The sequence below is a fragment of the Miscanthus floridulus genome, chromosome 19 (genome assembly GCF_019320115.1).
Source record: "Miscanthus floridulus cultivar M001 chromosome 19, ASM1932011v1, whole genome shotgun sequence".
NCBI lineage: Eukaryota > Viridiplantae > Streptophyta > Magnoliopsida > Poales > Poaceae > Miscanthus > Miscanthus floridulus.
The window spans coordinates 38,110,894-38,132,030 of NC_089598.1; the positions used below are offsets into that span (position 1 = coordinate 38,110,894).

At 48.3% G+C, this 21,137-nt stretch overlaps 1 protein-coding gene and 3 pseudogenes across 1 annotated transcript; 1 reads left to right on the forward strand and 3 right to left on the reverse strand.

Annotated features, from left to right (window-relative positions):
* Positions 1-3,233: 3,233 nt before the first annotated feature.
* Positions 3,234-4,762, reverse strand: LOC136525333 (protein ALP1-like; annotated as a pseudogene).
* A 1,701-nt stretch (positions 4,763-6,463) lies between these two features.
* LOC136525896 (putative xyloglucan endotransglucosylase/hydrolase protein 1) lies at positions 6,464-7,636 on the reverse strand (annotated as a pseudogene).
* Positions 7,637-13,627: 5,991 nt separating this feature from the next.
* LOC136525897 (uncharacterized) lies at positions 13,628-18,054 on the reverse strand (annotated as a pseudogene).
* A 358-nt stretch (positions 18,055-18,412) lies between these two features.
* LOC136528062 (probable rRNA-processing protein EBP2 homolog) lies at positions 18,413-20,134 on the forward strand. The gene is made up of 2 exons (XM_066520958.1): positions 18,413-18,632; positions 18,981-20,134. Exon 2 carries the CDS (start codon positions 18,986-18,988, stop codon positions 19,847-19,849), a length of 864 nt encoding a protein of 287 aa, XP_066377055.1. The 5' UTR covers positions 18,413-18,632; positions 18,981-18,985; the 3' UTR covers positions 19,850-20,134.
* Positions 20,135-21,137: the final 1,003 nt, after the last annotated feature.

A 21,137-nucleotide genomic window follows, 5' to 3' on the forward strand; every position in this document is an offset into this window, starting at 1 on the left:
AACCACTTTACAAAAGTGCTATACCAATTTCTAATGATCACATGTGATGAAGCAACAAAACAAGCAATTCACTCAAATGTTGCAATTCCATGTTTCACATGTTTCATTACTTTTGTTGCAATTTTAACTTGCCACATTCCTACCATGTTGCCATGTTTCAAGGTATGAGAGACTCATGTTGCATTCACATGTTGTACTACTACCATTCACAAGCAAATCAAGTATGAAACAACCAGAATTGCGAATGTTGCATATGTATGTTTCAGTGACAATGGCATGATGACATAGATGATGCATATGTTTATGAAATGAAATGCAATTATGTGGAAGCCAAACACCTAGGGTGTTACAGCGGCATCAATGGTGCTAGGAAGGGAAGACAATTGTGGAGTTTGTGGGTTGCAATGGAAGTTGCATGTCACTTAGATGGACAAGAGCTCGCTTTGTGATGACTAGAGAAGAAAAATAAATGAACTTCCTAGGGTCATGACACTACACAATTTGATGGTCTGTGGCTAAGCATTTGAAGCAACAACCTTGGAAGAGCTTGTGCACTATGCGGTGGGTTTTTGAGCTTTGTACCTACACTGGAGATTCATTTGTTGGGTTCGGCGGCTACATCTTCTACCACCAAAGCCTCTTCCAAACCTCCTGCCACTTTGGGGGAGGGATTGGCTATTGTGGAGCAAGCACAGCAGACTTAAGGTGTAGAGTGGTGGTAGGTTGCACACGGCCACCCACCTAAAGCTTGTCATCTTTGGCAGTTGCCATATATCCTGTTGTAGATAACCTCGTCCTAGTGCAGCACGCCATGTAGGCCATGTAAAGCCATGGCAGAGGAGGCATCGCTGATTTTGTTGGGGGGCTTGAATCTCCAACATGGTGGTAGCAATTGGGGCTACGCCATTCCCTGGAGGTTGTTCTGGTCATGTTGCCGAATGGTTGTCCTTGTCATTGATCGATCCCTAATCTAGCTTCTCTAAGTCCTCAACATGAACATCGATGGGGGAAGGCTTGGGAGTGGGGTGTGGCTATGACAGATTGCTAGCCATCACAAATGGGGAGGTAGATTATGAGGTGGCATGAGGAGCAGTAGGACACTCCCGCATGCACTCGCATCCATCCCCACTCATCTTGCTCCCAAGGAAGACGCTCAGAGCTGGCATCATGGGTGGCTACTGCCATGACCGAGCAGCGACGGCCAAGGCCAAGGAGCAAGGGGAGCCCTTGGCGGCAAGACTGGCAGAGGATCTAACTACCAAGGAGCAAGGGGAGCCCCTGGTGGCAAGACCGACAGAGGATCCAACTGTCAAGGATAGTCCAGCGGTGGATCTAGTCATACATGGAGGTCCAGGCAACAGATCAAGCCAGCTAAACCACCTTTTCTATCTAATAATGAAATAATATGCAGTCCTCCTAGGTATTCAAGAGAAAATGAGGGAAAGAGGGAGGGGGAGAGAGAAGGTGAGGGGATGGTACAAAAAAGCATGTCACGCTAGCATGCCACATCTGTGAGGATGAGCTACTGAAGTAGCATGAACATAAGTTGCATGAATAATAATAAATTTAGTGACTTAAAAAAACTCAACCCGTAGGGGTAAGACAGCCCCCGGGCATTGTGCTTAAGAAGAAGACCTTCTCACGTAAGTCGAGAAAACCCCCGAACCTCTGTCCCACCCATACACAGTGGCACTGCAGCTCCCATGAGACTGGGCTGGCCTTAGACGTATGCTTTGGCGTGGGCCAGACGAGGGGATTTTTTCAACGCGCAAATAAACTGTGCCTCCTCCGGCCAACAGATCCATCCCGGGGGGTTCGAACTCTGGCCGACAGGGTGCAAAGCGCACAACTAGACCAACTGGATGCTCTTGAAAGTAGCGGTGGCTCAATGGTGCTGGGAAGGGGAGACAATTGTGGAGTTTGTGGGTTGTAATTGAAGTTGCAAGTCGTGATGGACAAGCGCTTGCTTTGTGATGACCAGATAAGAAAAATAAGATGCACTTCCAGGGGTCATGACACTACATGTACAATTATTCGATGGTCCGTGGCTAAGAATATGAAGCAACGACCTTGGAAGAGCATGTGCACTAGGCAGTGGGGTTTTGAGCTTTGTACCTGCATTGGAGATTCATTTGTTGGGTTCGGCGGCTATAGCTTCTTCCACCAAAGCCTCTTCCAAACCTCTTGCCACTTTGGGGGAGGGATTGATTGTTGTGGATCAACCACAACGAACTTGAGATGCAAAGTGGTGGTAGGCTGCACACGGCCACCCACCTGAAGCTTGCCATCTTTGGCAGCTGCCATCCTATTGCAGATGACCCCCATCCTAGCGTGGCACGCTGTGTAGGCTATGCAGATCCATGATAGAGGAGGTATCGCTAATGTTGAGGGCTTGAATCTCTGGCATGGTAGTAGCAAGTTGGGCTATGCCGTCCCCTGGAGGTTGTTCTGGTTGTGTTTCTTCATCTGCGCCCGACCAAGCCACCAACACAAGTAGCTATCCGAATGCGTCGTCCTTAGAGCAACTCCAACAGTTTCCCATCCCTCCTCCCCATCCTTCATTTTTTGGCAAATTGAGAAAAAACAACCTTCAACAGTTTCCCATCCCTCCTCCCCATCTTTGGCAAGTTCGGAAAAAACGCCTCCCCGGCGCGCATATATGCGCGCGGGATACGACTTCGCATCGCGATTCTACACGCGCCGTCGGGCTTCTTCCCCCGCGCGCGCAGGGCTTCTTCCCTTCCCGCGCGAAGGGCTTCGTCAAGCGACGGTGTTCCACACGCGAAGTCGAGTCGTCTAGGAGAGACCACGCCGGTGATCCACGCGAAGCCAAGTAGCCGTCCAGGGGATCCCACGCTGGCAACGATCCACATCTTCGACGGAGGCGGCTCCTAGGGTTGCGGTATGGACCACTCATCCAATTCGATTCTGCCGCGCCGGTAGGGTTCAGATAGGGTTTAGTGTTGTGGCATGTGCTTTGCCAGATTGCTGCGCTGATGGCCGAGAAGACCGTACCAGATAGCAAAAGTAGACCGGCTGATGAATGCGGCAACAGAGATTGCTACTCACATGGGAACTTGCATGGTATATGTAGCTAATATAAATCAATATGTAGACTGATAATGCAATATGTAGACTGATAACATAAAATGTAAACTGATAAAATATTATTCATTATAGTAGACTGATAACATAAAATGATCTTAACAATTAAATGAAAATGCAATATGTAGCTAATATAAATCCGGATGATGGTTCCATAGGTGCTCGATGAGGTCTTCTTTCAATTGGAAATGTGCTTCCTGGTCTCTAATCCTTTTATGAGCATCAATAAATTCTGCAAGTGGTCGAGTAGCCTGGCCACGATTAGGTTGCACATTTTGACCACCATAATCGAACCGCTCATCAGGGTCGACGAATCCTTCATCTTCAACAATCATATTGTGCATGATCACACAGGCCCTCATGATCAAAGCAAGTGTCTCTGTGTCCCACAAGCGAGCTGGTCCTCGAACAATGGCAAACCTAGATTGCAGAACCCCGAAAGCTCTTTCCACATCCTTCATCGTTGCTTCTTGTGCTTTGGCAAAATATTTGTTCTTGTTCCCCATAGGTAGAGAGATGGACTTGACTAAAGTAGCCCATGAGGGGTATATACCATCTGCTAGATAATACCCCATGGTGTAATCATGACCATTAATGGTGTAGTTCACATCTGGAGCTCTACCCTCTGCCAGGTTTGCAAATAACGGAGACCGATGAAGGACATTGATGTCATTATGCGACCCAGGCATTCCAAAAAAGGCATGCCATATCCAAAGGTCATTCGAAGCAACAGCTTCTAAAATGATAGTGGGCTTCTCCACATGCCCCTTGTACTGACCCTGATGTTCGACTGGGCAATTCTTCCACGCCCAATGCATACAGTCAATAGACCCTAGCATTCTAGGAAAACCCCTTCTCTCACCGAGTGCCAGTAAGCGTGTCGTGTCTGCCTCATTGGGATGTCTCAGGTATTCATCTTCAAATAAATCAACAACTGCAGCAACGAACCTACGTAGGCTCTCAAGTGCAGTACTCTCTCCAATGCGAACATACTCATCTGTAGCATCAGCGGGAACCCCATATGTGAGCATACGAAATGCAGCAGTGACTTTTTAGAAGCAACTTAATCCAAGTACGTTGACTGCATTTCTTTTTTGCACAAAGTAATCATCATGTGACTCAACAGCATTCATTATGCGTAGGAAAAGCTCCCTACTCATCCTGTACCTGAAGAAAAATAAACAAAAGTTTAATAACACATATAATACTTAAGTGCATAGTACGGGGCAATCAAAGGTGAATGACCACAAACCTCCGACGAAATAAATGTGGTCCGTACGTTGGATTATCCGCCAAATAATCTTGAAACATCCTTCGATGGCCGCCTTCTCTATCTCGATAAATAATAGCATGGCCAGGGACAGAACCACCAGGTCTTCGTTTATGACCCGAAAACGTTTGGACAATTGCAGCAGCTGCGATGATGAAATAATCATCGTCATCTGAAGATGAATCATCCTCCAATTCTCTTTGGAGAAGTGATTTGACACCACTCATGACGTCGCCTGGAAATGACAATTGTACAACATCAATCAATCTGTACATAGCACCCTGACCATTCCCAAAACACTCAAGTACTGTGTACCTGATGGATGGCCAAGGATGGCCGTCCTGCAGCTCCTGCCGGATGGCGACCAGGAGACCTGACGACGTCCACGGCGACCTGATCACGGCGCCCCAAGATGGAACCACGACACGCAGGGAGGAGAAGTACCAGCGATGAACCACGACCTGTATATGGTTGCCGCCTGGGACTTCCTGGTGGCCGCCTGGCAGGACACAAGTACCAGCGATGGACTGCAGGGAGGAGACAAGACCGGCCAGGAAGGATCTGCCACCGTCAAGGAGTCGCGACACGAAGCCGGCGATGTTTTGGCGCGACGACGCGAATAAAAATTCGCGCGGAAAGGCCTTCATCCCGCGGCAAAAACCCAGCTCGTGGGCCCAACTTTTCAGATTGGCAAGTGAAATTTGACAAACTATTGGAGATTGATCTTTTTTTCCTTTGGCAAAACATTTGGGGAGTTGCCAAACTACAAGATTTGGGAAACAAAAAATCCCAAACTGTTGGGGTTGCTCTTATCATTGGTTGATCCCTAATCTAGCTTCTCCAAGTCCTCAACATGAACATCGACGGGGGAGGCTTGGGAGTGGGAGTGGGTGTGGCTGTGTCGTTGTGATAGATCACTAGCCATCACAAATGGGGAGGTCGACGATGAGGTAGCATGAAGACCAATAGGACACTCCCGCATGCACTTGCATCCATTCTCACTCATCTCTCGCTCCCAAGGAAGACGCTAGGAGTCGGCATCATGGGTATGGTGGCTCCTGCCACGACCTAGCAGCGATGGCCAAGGCCAGGGAGCAAGGGGAGCCCCGGCAAGACCGGCAGAGGATCCAACTGTCGGGGATAGTCCAGTGGTGGATCTAGTCGTATGGGAGGTCCAGGCCGCAGATCAAGCTAGTTGAACCACGTTTTCTATCTAATAATGACATAATATACAGTCCTCTTAGGTACTCAAGAGAAAATGAGGCAAAGAGAGAGTGGGAGAGAGAAGGCGAGGGGATGGTGCAAAACACACACACACACCACCCCTGTCACACTAGCATGCCACATCCGTGAGGATGAGCTGCTGAAGTACATAGTATGAACATGATGTGTATGAATAATAATAAATTTAGTGACTTAATTAGAAATATATTTTTGTAGTCCTTAATAACCATTTGTGTATTTAAACTCTTGCAACAAATAATCAGACATCTTTTCGTCCTATATTTAAATGGTGGATTTAATTTGATATACAACGCCACTCGTAGCTGAGGCTGGATAACGAGTTGGCTCGACTCGGCTCGGCTCGTTCTAGCTCGTTAAGATAACGAGCTAGCTCGGCTCGGCTCGTTATCCTAACAAGCCAGAAAGCCAGCTCGGCTCGGCTCGTTAAAAGCTTGAGCTGGCTCGTTAAGCTCGCGAACCAGGTATAAAAAATACATAAAATATAATATTTGCATTTATCTAAAGTTTGAAAATAATAATAATATAAAAGAAATACATCTAGACGAATTACCGGTCAATTTATAGGGTCTAGACCAGTTACCAGTCAATTGTAAAGTGCAAGAGACATGGAGTAATATAAAAACTAATATAAGTTTTGATACTTTTTTTCCTGGAAGCTTGGTTCGTTTAGCTCGTGAACGGCTCGCGAGCTGACTCGAGTTGGCTCGTTATAGGTAACGAGTTAAAATCTAGGCTCGGCTCGGCTCGTTATCATAATGAGCCGAGCCGAGCCGAGTCGAGCCAGCCATGAGCTGAGCGAGCTAACGAGCTTCGAGTTTTTCGTCCAGCCTTACTCGCAGCTTATCAAGCATCGTAGTTGCACTCCATGGGTACGGTGTTATTGAACCTGGCCTTATCGGCGCAGTAGTCGTAGTTGAAGTAATTCCTCTTCATGTCCTCGTACGCCGCCCGCTGCTCTGCAGTGATGTTCCGGTACTCGCCGCCGTTCCACCAGAGGTCCGGCGAGTGGCACGGCGTCGCGCTCCCGTTGGCGCAGCCACTGACGTCGAAGCCCCGGTAGCCGGCGGTGAAGGGCCCCTGGGACCAGTCCACCTTGGTCCGTCCGCCGTCCGTCGCCCAGTCGGAGCCGTCCCACATGCTCGCGGGGATCAGCATCGTCTGCTTCGCCGGGAACGGATACCCCGGCACGGTCCCCATCAGGTTTTCCAGCACCCGGACCGGCGTGTCGTCCACGAACATCCTGCGTGTGCACACGCGAATTCCACCAACAGTTAGGACGTCGTACTTGGCTAGCAGACTGCTGGCAGTGGCACCATTTGGAACGCTGGGATTTGTGTTTCTTACACGAGCTGGTATGGGTTCCAGAGGATCTTGTAGTCGTGGAAGTCGGCGGCGGGGTCGAACCAGAGGTGCAGCCGCTGCTCCCTATCACCGCGCGGCCATTGACGAAGACGTTGGTCTGGAGGGTGATGGGCACGCCGGCCTTGTCACCCAGGAACTCGAAGTCCACCTCGTCACGGGTGCCGTCTTCCGGCTGCGAGATAAGCTGGAAGAGAAGAGATGCTTATAAGCTGGAAGAGAGGATGCATAGTGATCGAGCAAACAAGTACGCATAACGTCGATCGTCGTGGAACTCACGTAGAAGGTTGTGACGACGCCGGCCGTGTAGCCGGAGGGCAGCTTCATCCTCATGTGGAAGAACCCTGAGCCAGTACATGGACTTGGACCGGAACCCGGCACCTGCACGCACGCACAATCATCACTCACGACGTCAATTTTTATCGCAGCAAGAACGCAAAAGTTCACGTTGCACACGTACGTACCAGAGCTCTGATCCATGGTGATATTAGCTTCCGTGCCCCGGATGACAAGGTGATAACCATCTTCACCCCACTGCACCACGTAGTTCTCATCGAACGCCGCCTCCGCCGCCGCCACCACCGGCGTCGAGCCAGCGACGACTGCCACCAGCAGGCGAACGACGAGGAGAGCCCACGCGCACGCCTTGGAAGCCATTGCAAGCCAAGACCGACGACGAGAACGCGGTTTCTGCGACGAGAGGCTGAGGCGGCGCACCTCACGGCCTCACCTATCACGCCCTTTTATAGCTGACGAGGGAAAGCTTGCAGTTGCACTACGTATGCCGGAAACAATTGGAAGCTGTGTTCTCCGTGGCGGCCCCATTGAAGATGAGGACGAGAGTAGACTTTCATAGCACCAGCAACATCTATCCTTTCTCTGAAGTATGAAACAGTGAGGAGAGCGCTCCCGTCGGGCGACTCGGGGGGCGACCCTCCACCTCCGGCGCCGGAACCCCGCCCCGCCTCCTTCCCACCTGCCGCCGTCGCCGCCATTCGGCGTGCGGCGGCGGCGGCCCGCGGTGGGTCCAAAACGCGGTACCCGTGCGCAGTTCCGCCTACCCCTCCCCCGCTCTCTCCTCCAACATCCCCCCCCCCCCCCCCTCTTCCCCTTCAGTTCCGGCCAGATCCGGGCGCCTGGGAGGCCAGCCGCGCAGATCCGGGCCCCCTTTGGACGGATCCGCCGCCTGGGTACCCGACGGGGCCTGGTTCTGCGGCCGGAGAGGTAGCGGCCGGATCTGGACGGCCATGGCGTGCGCTCGGTGGTGGCCCTCCTGCGGTTGCGTGCGCTCGTCGTCGTCTGCGGGTGTCGTGGACGCGCCAGCCTGTGGCTACGGTGCTGCTGCCCGGCCCCGGTGGCGGCCTGATGGGCTACCCCTGTGGCGTCAGATCTGGCCGTAGCCAGGCGCTCCCTGGTGGGGTTGGCGGCTGAGCTGGTGGCGCTAGGTGCGCTGGTGGCGCTGGGGTTGTGGGCCACCTCTCCATGCGCCTCGGCTCCATGGGCGTCCGTCCGCCCTCCATCCCCGACACCTACCTTCTCCGGTGAAACGGTCGGCCGGCGGGGCGGCTCCGGGCTCTGCCCTCCCCGCCCTGGGGCTACTGCGGTGCACCTACCCCTTGTGGGGGCGGTGCTTCTGGTTGCATGGTGCTCTGGGCGAAGCTATGTCCGGTTGCGGCCGGGCGGACGACAGTGACGCCTGTGGCGCCACATACCTCCGTGGAGGCGTCGTTCTTCGAGCCCCATGCTCCTGTGCCACCTGCGCCGAATTCTGGGTGAAAGCCCTGCCTTAGAGGCCTCTAAGGTCAGCGGCCACTACGTCCATGTCTCTGCCATGGCGTCCTTCCTGAAGGTGTCGCTGAAGAATCAGCCTGTTCCCTGCCGTCGGTTCCCTGAGGAGTCCCTCACTGTGCCTGCTGTGGTCGTCTCGTCTCGCTTTGGTCTATCCTGCAGCTGTTGACCTTACCCTATTTGTTGTCGTGGATAGCGTAGTGGATGCTTTGCCACTACTGCTTATCCCCTGCGGATGGTTGCCCGCTGGTTGGTTGTTGGCGGATGCTTTGCCGTCATTGTCGTTGGCCTCCACTCTTGCAGATGCTTTGCTGCCGAGAGTGACCTGGCCCTGCCCCGCGGATGTTTGCCCGCTGGTTGGTTGTTGGCGGATGCTTTGCCGCCATTATCATTGGCCTCCTCTCTTGCAGATGCTTTGCTGCCGAGAGTGACCTAGCCCTGCCCCCACTACGGATGCTTTGTCGTAGTGGATACCGGCGCTATTTCACAGGCGGATGCTTGGCCGCTGGTTGGTTCGTTGGCGGATGCTTTGCTGCCGTTTGGTTTGTTGGCGGATGCTTTGCCATCGTTGCTGCTGGAAGGTCTTTTGTGTAGGCGACCATTGCGATGTTGCATCCTTTCTTCTTGCAGGCTCAGTACTTAGGTTTTAGGTGTCGTGGCCTGTCGCCCGCTTTTGTATCCTTTTCTCTTGTTCTTACTTTCTGCTCTAGGTCACACACCACTTGCTTCGTGGTTTGTAACCGGTGATATGAGGGTTCGTAGCTGCATCGTGTATTTGTTTGGTTGTTCTCTGCTTCCTCTTAATGAAATACGTGCTACAGTGCACGTTCGAGAAAAAAAAAGATGAGGACGACAACTACTGCGTCAGCAAGCATGATAACATGGAAACTTTTCTTTCCGGACAGCGACAACAAGGCGGAGATGATGTTGCCGCCGTGGAATAATTTTCTCGGTTCTCTTTTTCGTTTTGTTGTGTTTAGATCTGATCACGATGAAGAACTAGGGAGAATAACTTTCATATCAGTCTTCCTTATTCTTCGGTGGCAGAAAGAAGAAGAGGACTCGAGAAACAAGAAGATTCTCAACTCCGTTTGCATGAATGTTGGCCGTCGTTCGTTAGACATCTGTTCTCAGGCCTTTTGCCGAGGAGCCTTTTACATGTGTGCCATTAAAAAAGTTTATAATTACACACAAGCCATTAAAAAAGTTGACCACAGGTGCCACTGCTCTAAACTTGTTTGCCTTACAAGCCATTCCGTCCATGTTATGTTTGTTTTTCGCTGTTTGGTAGCCCTTATAGGTGGGACCGGCTAGTGAAATTGTCCATGTTGCCCTTAGACGGTGGTCGTCCATCCTCTGCCTGCCTGACCCGCTTATTAGAGTTTGGAACTACAACATCGATACTAGTACAGAGACCGAGAGACGAGCGAAGAACTTCCTGCTCGCGTCACTGGTATAATCCTGAGAGCCATACCATCCCAATCGTCCCCAAACAACAGCGCGACAGTTGAGTGCGGTAGTAGATGCGAGTGCGAGAGTGTGAGTACGGCAGTAGGAGGATGAGAAGCCGAGCGGCAGTGGCGGCTGTGAGCGGCAGTGGCGGCGGGAGGCTGAACCCCTAGGCGGAGCTCTTCGTGCCTTCCGGGGTGCGGTACCGTGGTCTACAGCAGACGGCAAAGGCGGTGCCGGAGCAGGAGGTGGAGGACTTCTCCCCCGAGTTGTGGCGCCTGATGTCCGCCTCCCCGGCCTTTCGCGAGTACGGCGCGCTCGGCCTGCTCGACGTCGAGGAGGACCTAGACGACGACGCGGAGGTCAACGGCTTCCTCCCCGACGACTTCTTCTCCCCTCCGGCCCTGCGCCAAGGTAAGCCGCCGTGCCGCCTCGCACCTTGCCCTCCTCGCGGCATCCGCGGCCACCCGCTGCTCGTCCTGGCGCTCCCGCTCGCTTCCTGCTCCTGCTCCTGCTCCTCCACGGTGGTGGCGACGGCCACCACCTCGCCCTCCTCGCGGCGTCCGCGACCGCTGCGCTCGCCGCCGCCACGGGGGCCGCGCGCCTGCTCCGGGGACGCCTGCGCCGCTCGCCGGGCTCCTGCTCCATCCAGTGGTTCATCGGGGACGACGACGACAAGCCATTGGAGCACAGGCCGCGCCGCCGGGGAGCGCTGGGGCTCGGGGCAAGACCGCGGGGCCGTCGGGGTTCGCCGCACGACCGCCTAGGAGGTCGTCGGGCCGAGTCGCGGGTCGGGTCGCCGGGGAGCAGGCGCTGGCGCGCGGCCGAGCACGGCTGCTGGCGCGGGGCCTGGAGCGTGTGCGGTCGTCGGGGGCACGGGGCCGGGCCGCCGCCACCGAGGGTGCAGGGCGGTGCTGGGGCCGGGAGCATGGGGCTAGGCTGTCGGGGTCGCAGGGCGGGCCTGGTGCCAGGGACGCGCCGGGGGCGAAGGGCGGGGCCGAGGCCTGGAGGTGCCGGGGGCGCAGGGCCGGGCCACCGGGCGCGGTGCTGACGACAAGGAGGCCGCGTTGTGGTGCATAGGAGCGTCTGGGTCGTGGGAAGAAGATAAGGAGGAACAATCAACACGGTTTCCACCGTCAATGGGCAAAATGGACAATTTCACTAGCCGGTCCTACCTATAAGGGCTACCAAACAGCGAAAAACAAACAGAACATGGACGAAATGGCTTGTAAGGCAAAGAAGTTTAGAACAGTGGCACCTGTCTGCGGTCAACTTTTTTAATGGCTTATGTGTAATTATAAACTTTTTTAATGGCGCACACGTAAAAGGCTCTTTGCCGAGTGTTTGCCTGTGCGGTGTCTATTAAGTTGTCATAAAATTGTTTGACATTATATTGATACAACACCAATGTACTTGCACTAATTGGTTGTGCTGATGGGTTGATGGGCGTTGGACATATGGGGACATATGCCCCTTTTTCTAGGGTTCAATATAGAAGTCTAGATACGAGGAGTTGCTAGCTATCGGGGATATGGGTGTTGCCCAATGAGACACTCTGGAAGGAGGTATCGACAAGGCCTTGGGTGTTGCCTAGTAGTGAGACGATCTGGATGGAGGCTTCGGTGTTGCCCGAGGAGACCGTATGGAAAGAACTATCGATAAGACTTCGCTTGCACTTCGGCACCATGTCGAGCTCACCAAGCGTTTGTCGGGCTTGCTTTGAGGCGATGATGGCATACAAGAGGGGCGGCGCTTACTTCGACTGCGTTGACCTAATGGACGCCATAGTGCCCCTGAAGACAACGAGGGCGAAAGGATGGCACTGACAACTTTCACCAATCACCGGTCGGTGGTGGTGGAGACGCTCCTTGCCTTCGACTTCGGAGCAGGAGGGGACGAGGAGCGGGGAAAGAGGCCTAGATGACCCGAAGCTTGAGATGAGGAGGCAATGGGAAAGCGAAGTGGCAGCGACGGTGGATCGCAACCGGTGGCGGAACAGAAGACTATGTTGTCCGTCATACGAAACATCATACAAGTTTAGTTTTGAGATCGGAAGCCATTCACAGCGTAAGTACAATTTAGTTGAAAATAAGTTTTATATATATAGTGTATTCCAAAGTGCTTGTAACATGTTAATGTACCCAGCTATTATCTAATAGAGTGTAATTCTTCTTTCATTAAAAAAAAGTGTGCTTTGTGCACACGCATGGACTACCTCTCCCCTGTCCCTGCTGCTGCACATCCCGTCTTAGCTGGCTGGCTCACACACGCAAGCCTGATTTCGAATTCGGCCATGGATCCATGCACTTGAGCAAGTTTTTTATTATTTATTTTACTGCACTTGCGCAAGTTGTGCAGCAACTGCATATGTGTGTATCTACATACTATCTAGCTAGCTAGGCGGGCGTCGCTGTGGTGCCATGGTGTGTACGTACGTGATGCCGTTTTCCGTTATGGGCGGCATTGCTTGGTTATCACAAACACTGCGTCTGCGTGGCTCTTAAGTTCGTTCGTGCTCGCGCCAACACATCCAAGATATGCATGGATTTCGCGCCTAGGATATGCGAGCAGAGTACGCTGCCAGTACACGCCTTGAACGAGTGACCAAAATGCGGTATGGGCACGGGCTTCTTTTTTCCGCGCGGATCGGTTCACTGTTCACGTACATGCATATCTAGAGTTCGGCGGTGTTCGTACCGATCTTGATTGTCCCTAGTCGGAGTCAACCATATGATTGTGCTTGTGATTGATTCAGAGCCGTGACAGCAACATGAACGTATACCCTCAGCTAATAATGACTTCAACCACAGATCGATGTAGCTGACCGTAAATTGTTTCAGTGACCAACCGGCCAACGCTTATCTTGCATGTCAGCGTCATAGGGTTCCCCTCTTCCCCTCTTCCAGTCAACTGCAGTCTGCATGCGAAATCTTTGTGTGACATTCACAGCAGCCTACAGGTCTGAGGTTACCAACATCATCGCATATTCCCATATACCTGTGGATGCCATGAGAACATGTTTCAGTTTCGAGGAACATAAACCACCACATCGGTGAAGTCGTCCACAGAAAGAAGACGCCCACCGTGATATGTGAAAACAACCCAGACCAGCCAAGAGAAGGTTTGCCAAAAAGCCAGGCCAGCGACTGGAAACGGCTAGAGAAACGACAGTGCAATGTCAGCTGTATGTGATGCCCATCATATCCATTCCATTTCCAACCAATATGAATGGTTCAAGACAAGACTGATGTCTCCAGAAAAATTTGCATATTGACACTTGAATGGCTAACCTAAATAAAGAGTAAAGAGTTGACTAATTGGCCAAAATTTTCTATACAAGGATAGAGCATTGCTCTACCACGACCTTATTCTTCAACCTACTCGACAAATAAGCATCAATCCTGTGTTAACTTGTGCAGAGGGAAACCGGTGCCACCTAAAAATAAATGTCTATCTCCTTTTCGCGCATCTCGTATACATGATCCTGCGCCTCGGAAAGAGCAACCTGCAGTGGCTCATAATAAGACATGAATTGAAATTAAATATGCCTTCATACATAACCATTGATAGATGAAAACAAACTAAACTGACCTGTCCAAATTTTGTGAAGAAGTTGTTTGCAAGATTTAATGATGTGACTGCCAGATCTTCATTAGACTTAAGTGCTTGTGCCAATGCAAATGCTCCGTCATCCTGTCAGAAATATGAATGAATTTGAGAATACAAGATTTCCAAATGCCAATAACTAATAGGATGAAACAGAAACGAGATGTTCGCTTACTCTAATCTCATTAAAACCCAGGTCAAGAGACGTCAAAGATTCATTGATTATCTTGAAACTTCGTGCTAAGCATATAGCACCCTTCAGGAATTGGAAAGTGTCAGCAACCAAAGCACGGATCATACACCAAAGTGCAAGTTATCATTAACAAGAAAAAAAGATCACTCATACATCATCTCCAAGTCCATTCGCCCGCAAATCCAATGTTGATAGTGTTGTGTTGTACTTGAGACAATCGGCAATAAACTCTGCACCTTCCACACCTATCTGCAGGATATGCAACTATGGTGAGAACACTTAAATGGTGAAATTGCTCATACAATTCCATTCAGTTCTGAGGATCACCTGGCACCAGCCAAGCTTAAGGGTTTGGATCTTCCCATGGAACTTGAGGACATCGCACAAAGACTTTACCCCATCTGATCCAATTGGATTATAGCTCAAATCCAGCTACAATGCATATTCTGAATTAGTCTTATAACTTATTTTGTGGGCAAATATTGTCTGAATGTTTAGATGACTTACTGTTGTCAGCACCGCATTATCCTTCAAAGTTTCCGCTATTGCACCAACACCTTTGGAGTGAATGTTATTGCCACCCTGGAAATACAAGAGGATTCAGCAGGTACACATATCCTCTCTAATGTGGCCTACCAGGGGAATTTCAAAGAAGGTTTATTGACCCACCCCCCACCCCACACACACACCTCCCATATGTGGGAATTTAAGATAAACTGGAAGGTATGTGAGAATCTGACTTTCTGGGGGTTGCAGCCAAATAAATACTCACCAAGTCTATGGTAGAAATTGTTTTGTTATCTTTCAGAGCCTCAGCAACCTTTTCAGCTCCCTGGTGAAATTCATTTTAACATACAACAGGATTCATTAAATGAAATGCATAAGAATAAACAAACATGCTTATACACTGGATACAGGGGAAATCATTAATATACTTATTATAAACAAACAGGTATATGTAATCATTAGCCATGTGACTGAAAAAACGAACATACTGGAGGAGCAACCAGAAATAGAGGACAGCTTCAAGGAATAATTCCAGACTTACCACCCAAAACAAAATAGAAACAGACATTAACTTTATGAAAAGGATCCTATTTGCATCATGAAATAATTTGTCTCAGGTTCCCAAGATACAGGAATAGCCTGACAAATAATGAAGAGACTGAAAATAACAGCCAAAGCTTTAAGGAGCACTTATATGTGTTAAAGGTCTATACAACAACAGTAAAGCCTTTAATCTGAATTTCTATCATATACATCGCTAAATGGTCATTGGGTTATGGTGAGTGATTATATGGTTAGCTAATTGGTTCTAGAACTAATGGTATGTTCATATGTAGACAATCCGATATTTTAGTTATTGCCATCATGCAAACAGAAAATAATTGAAGCAACAGTATTACCTCGTCGCTGATATCGTTCATGTAGAGACTGAACTACTGTAAGGATTTTGTCCTTTTGAGGAACCCGACAACAGGACGTAAACCTTCCAGGCTGATGTTGTTGTTGCCAATATCCACAACTGTGATCTTCCCTGTAATTCAGCCAAGCATGCACATAATTAGGAATAAACATCCAATAAGCATAGGCTTGTTGATAGTTTCTTTAGCCAGGAAAAAAAGGCACCTTTGTGAGCAGATAATGCAGACATCAACTCACGTATTCCCTCATTCCCAATCCCATTACCATGCAAGTGAATTTCCTAGCGAAGGTTGAATGCTTATATATCAATTGAATATAATATAGAAAATTAGAAACGGACAAAAATCACCACACAGTAATAAACAACAAAAATTGGGAGGGGGGGAATATCAGTAGAACCCGAAAAACAATTTCAAACATATTACATTCAAACCTAAGGTAAATTCTTATTTCTTAATTCATAGATAGCACATTGGTACAAAAGAGTTCTACTGATAATCATCCTACCAATATTGCCACAGCATGACTTTGCCTGTTAGCATAAAGTAGTGACAGGGAAAATTGGTCCATACAAAATTTGGACACATAGCCAAACCTGAAAGTTTCAAAATATTATTACCCCTTCAGAAAGCTAAAACAGACACTTCTCCATAATTTGATATATAAGCAAAGATGGAATTGAATCTGGTTCACTTTCAAACATTTAAAAAATTACAAAAAAAAAACTATGTGGAAGACTGGAAGTATATAATCAAGTGTCTTAAGTAGTACCCTTAAAGACTTGTTACCTAAAATTCCTTGAGCTAGGCTGGATGCACCAAGAGGGCCACCATAGTTGCCACTAGAGAAATTGAACATAGCGCACCAGTAGTTAGTCAGTAGTCACACACAATTAGTCATCATAGGCTGTGTTCACAAAATCATTTGCACATTCAGTATAAATCACATTAAGGCTGCCAGGTTGTGAGTTACTAACTTGAGATACAAGCTCCGGATCGAATTATTCTCTAAAAGGGCTTCTGCAATACTTGCAAAACCCTGTTTCAAGGAAAAACAAAAGTAAAAGGTCTTGCAACCTTTCAAGGATGTAATCATAATATTGTAATTATTTTTCCCCTATGTATTCAAGTACATGTCTTTGTGGATGCTTATACTTACACTGTAGTCAACTGTATTATTGCTGAGCTGTAGAATGTGTATTGATTTATTCTTTTTCAGCATATTTGAAATTGCCTTGGCACCCTGAAAAGAAAAGTGAATGTTACAATGCAAAACAAGTAGGTAACGAGGGAGTGAGAGCAAACAAGAGGGGGAGCAAGCACCTCGTCCCCAATATTGATACTGTTCAGAAGGAGTTTCTGAATACCCACATTTTCAACCAATATATCTGAAAGACACTGTAAGCATTCATGAGTGTTACATTCAGTCAGGTGTAAAGGGAAAATATACTCAACTCAGTATTGAAAACATTTGCTGCTATTTATATTTTTTTTGACCATTTCTTGTTAACTTGGCTACTTTCTCTAGTAAAACCATAAACACTAAAAATTTGAATGACTAATGAGGCAAAGACTCCAGTTAGAGACTAAAGAAAGTAATCAAAATGCAACTCAGGTGTGCCCCACTGGTACTAGTGCCATAATGAGACGGTACCCGACCATGGAGAACAGTTAAAGTTAAGCAAGTACTAACAAAGTTATCTCTACATGTTTGTGAAGTCAACCACTCCAAATTTTGGTTACAAATTACCTTTATGTGTTTAATTTGGATATTTGGAAAATAATATGAGTTGCATGACAAAAACTAGTAGTCAAATATTTTGGAGACCATGTTGATGCCGAATCACTTATTTATGTCTGAAGGGAGTATGATTTCCATAAAAAAACATGCCAATTACAAAATGATATGTGGAATGTAGAGATGATAAGATTGAGAAGACCTTAGCTCCTTCATCCCCAATGTCATTTCCAGATAAATTGAGAGTTTTCAAAGCTGTGTTTATCTGAAGAATTCCGTCAAAGGCTTCTATCCCCACAGCTGTTATCCCATTGCCAGAAAAGTCCACCTCTTCTGCACTCTGAAAATGCACATGAACAAACATTCATTTTCCAAAATATTCAAATGAGATTAAGCTGCTAAGGTATAGAAACAGCTAGGTATGCAAATATACAAATAGAATATAGGGTGGAGTCCAATAATGCTTAACATCTCAGACCTTGTTATAGGCTAAGCTTTCTGCTAGAAAAAACAGACCCTCATCTCCAAACTGACGACCTGTCAAGCAATTGAGACACAGTTATCACTCCATAAAATGCTGAAGCTTTAGCCCAACATTTCCAGCCATTGTATTCAAACTTTAGTTCCCTTGACTTGAGTTACCTGCCATGTTAACAGTTTTCAAAGTCCGAAGTTCTTTGTAGAACTTGTTAAGATTTTTCCGTGACTCCTTTTCAGCACTGTGGGTAGACGTTGCCAGATTGGAACCAGCAGCGAAGGACCACATGATCCCAGAAGGCGCAGATACTCCAGAATTCTGGTCCTTTTTCTTCCCTGGAATCATATTCTCAACCACCTTCCATATGACTATCCTCTGAAACAGAGAATTAGTAGCCATTCCACCCACCAATGCTCTAGCCTCAAAAGCTTTATATGTGACTGTCACATTATCGGAGAATGAACACATCCTAAACATATGTGATATGATCTATTATGTGCGAAAAAATTGCAAAAATGACACTCGAAAGATTGACTCATTGATTATGATGACACTCGGGTGAATGACAAGTAGGTCCATCTTTTTTTTTTGAGAAATATTGGCATCTAATTGAAATGAAAAAGAAAAGGGAAAAAGGATGGTATGGGCTTTCATTTAGTGGCCCATCTAAAAGCCCATTAATTCAGCCCAAACCCACATCTCGCCACACCCATAGGCCTCGTTTCTTTACCCTAACACTGCGCCAGGCACACAGCCTCACATCCGCCGCCGTTTCTTCATCTTATCGCAGCGCCGGCGCTCCTTATTCTCCCTCCCCCACTCGCGCTCGGCACGCAGGCGACGGAGGCGGCGCTGAGGCTCGGGCTCTCAGCGACGACGGGGCAGTCCCAGGCTCGGCGGCGGCTTCAGCGGCTCCCCCTCCCGCCTCTCGCTCTCGCTCTCGCCTCCGTCCTCCGCACACCGGCCGGCGACCCTGCGTACGCCCCTCCCTCTCCCCTCCCGCCTCCGCTGGACCGTCGACGGCGCCCGGCCCCTGCGGCTTCGCTGCGCGCCGCGCGCGGCCGTCGGGCAGCGGGAGCTAGCAGCCGCTGCTCCACCAAGGCGGTCGCGCCGCTTTGGGAGCGCTTATACCCCATAGCGAAGGGCTACCCGTCCGCTTAGCGCTTCAGCGCGCTGAAGCGTGCGCTTAGTGCCGCTTTTTTTATCCCTGATTTGTTCTGTACCTTTGTTATGTTTGATTGGGGACCTCTGGCTTTCATACTTTTTTTAATCACCGTCATATTGGGTTCTGTTAATTAATATTATCTCATTTTCTTTGGTAATAGTAAAAATGGTGGCCGTTGCAAATGAAGAGGCCTTGGCCCATGATGAAGACATCATGGATGATGTTGATTCTGATGTTGAAGAATCGGACTCAGAAGATGATTCAGGTGAAGAAGCTCAGGCTAAGCCTTCAGACAAAGCTATATACAACAAGGAGGCTATTCTTGAAAAACTTGAAGACATAGCCTGGCCCAAGAATGTGGACTGGATGCACAAGCTCACTATTGAGCATGATCAGGGGGAGAAAGTTGATGTGAATGATGATCTTGCTCGCGAACTTGCGTTTTACACCCAAGCTTTGGATGGTACAAGGCAGGCCTTTGAGAAGCTGCAGTCGATGATGGTCCGGTTCCTCAGACCAACAGATTACTATGCTGAGATGGTGAAGACTGATGCACACATGCACAAGATCAAGGGGAGGTTGTTATCGGAGAAGAAGAGGATCGAGGAGGCTGAGGAACGGAGGAAGGCTAGAGAGTCCAGGAAGAAAGCAAAGGAGGTTCAGGCTGAGAAGAAGAAGGAGAGGGCTAAGCAGAAGAAGGAGCAGATTGAGTCAGTCAAGAAGTGGAGGAAGCAGAGGCAACAAGGGGGATTCACCAAGGGAAATGATGATGTGCCAGACCTTAATTTTGAAGGAGAAGAAGGATTTAAACAATCAAAGAAAAAGAGGCCTGGTGTTTCTCCTGGTGACAGGTCTGGTGGTCTTGATAAGCGAGGTAAAGAAGGAAAGAACAGGAGGGCAAGGGATTCCAAGTTTGGGCATGGTGGTCGTAAAGGGCTGAAGAAGCAAAACACTGCTGAGACCACTAATGATTTCAGAAGCTTTAACCAGGGGGGTGAGTCTCAAAACAAGAAGAGAAAGAGGTTTTGAACTTTTGATGGATATTTTAAGAATCTGGGCGAGTCTCAAAACCAGAAGAGAAAGAAGTTTTGAACTTTTATCGTTATTGCTATTCTCGTTGCGGCATTATTTTGTTATGGTGTGTGCCAGAAGCAAAAATTAGCTATTATTAGTCTAGGGAAGCAGTCCAAACACAAGACTTGATATTTTGCTTTTATCTGGTGATGGTCTTCATTTATCGTGGAATGCAGATAAATTTTACCCCCGCAGAATTGTATACTCAAAGTTGCTGCTGTTATTCCTGTTTGTTTATTCCTTCTGTTCTGCATTTTGTTTGGGTTACTATGCATGTGTAGGTTGGGTTAAAGGGGTGATAACATTGCCTGTGTCAGTGAGTCACATCTCCCTTTATCAATTTTGATGATATACAGTTTCCTCACTGCACCGACTGCGATGCAGCATAAGAGTTTCCTCACTGAATCTGATTGTGATAAACTTTAGAAATGTTCATCCTGACTGCTATGGGTGTTTGCATGAATCTCTGATAACATATCAAATATTTGGGTTGTGCATGTGGAGTTACTTGTGCATTAGTTGTGACATACTTGTACATTTTAATGAGCTATACTGTTTGCCAAACAAACACATCCATATTTTGCAAATTGCTCCTTGTCTGGTGATAATTGCATGCATCTCTGATAACATATCAAACAGTGTCATGCCGTTGTGAATATTTGTTACAGAACAATAGAGGCCCCCTGGTCCCTGCACACCCACACCCAGACCCAGAGATTAGCTGCCTTTACGAGTTTGTTAAATTGCCTTTTGATCGTGTTCAAGTGAAAATACTGATGGCTGCCCCTTTGAGGCTTCAGGAATTGCTTTTTTTTTTGTCTGTCTTTCTTATGAGTTAGACATGGAGTAGTTCGAGGAACGTTTTTTTTTTCATCCTCCAAAACATCAAGATTACAGTTGCTTTACCAAACTGTTAGTTGCTCCAAGCCAACAAGGATTGCAAGTAAGATTGTTTTAGCGCATTTGTAAATTCACCATGCTTCTTTTTATCATCTGCTTCCTATTAGTATACAAGTTTGAGTACTCCCTTGCACAGCCTGCAGAACCTTTTACCAGTGGAACACATTCTCAATATGAGAAATAAGTTGTGACTAGACAAGTCATAGATCCAGCACTAGAAATAATGACGTTTTACACATGATGGTGTAGGAAAGGTTTTGAAAAGTAGTTGGATAAGGGGATTGCTTTGAGTCAGTCCTTCATGCCTCATCCTGCCTCTGGATTTCTCATTGAGAATTTGTTG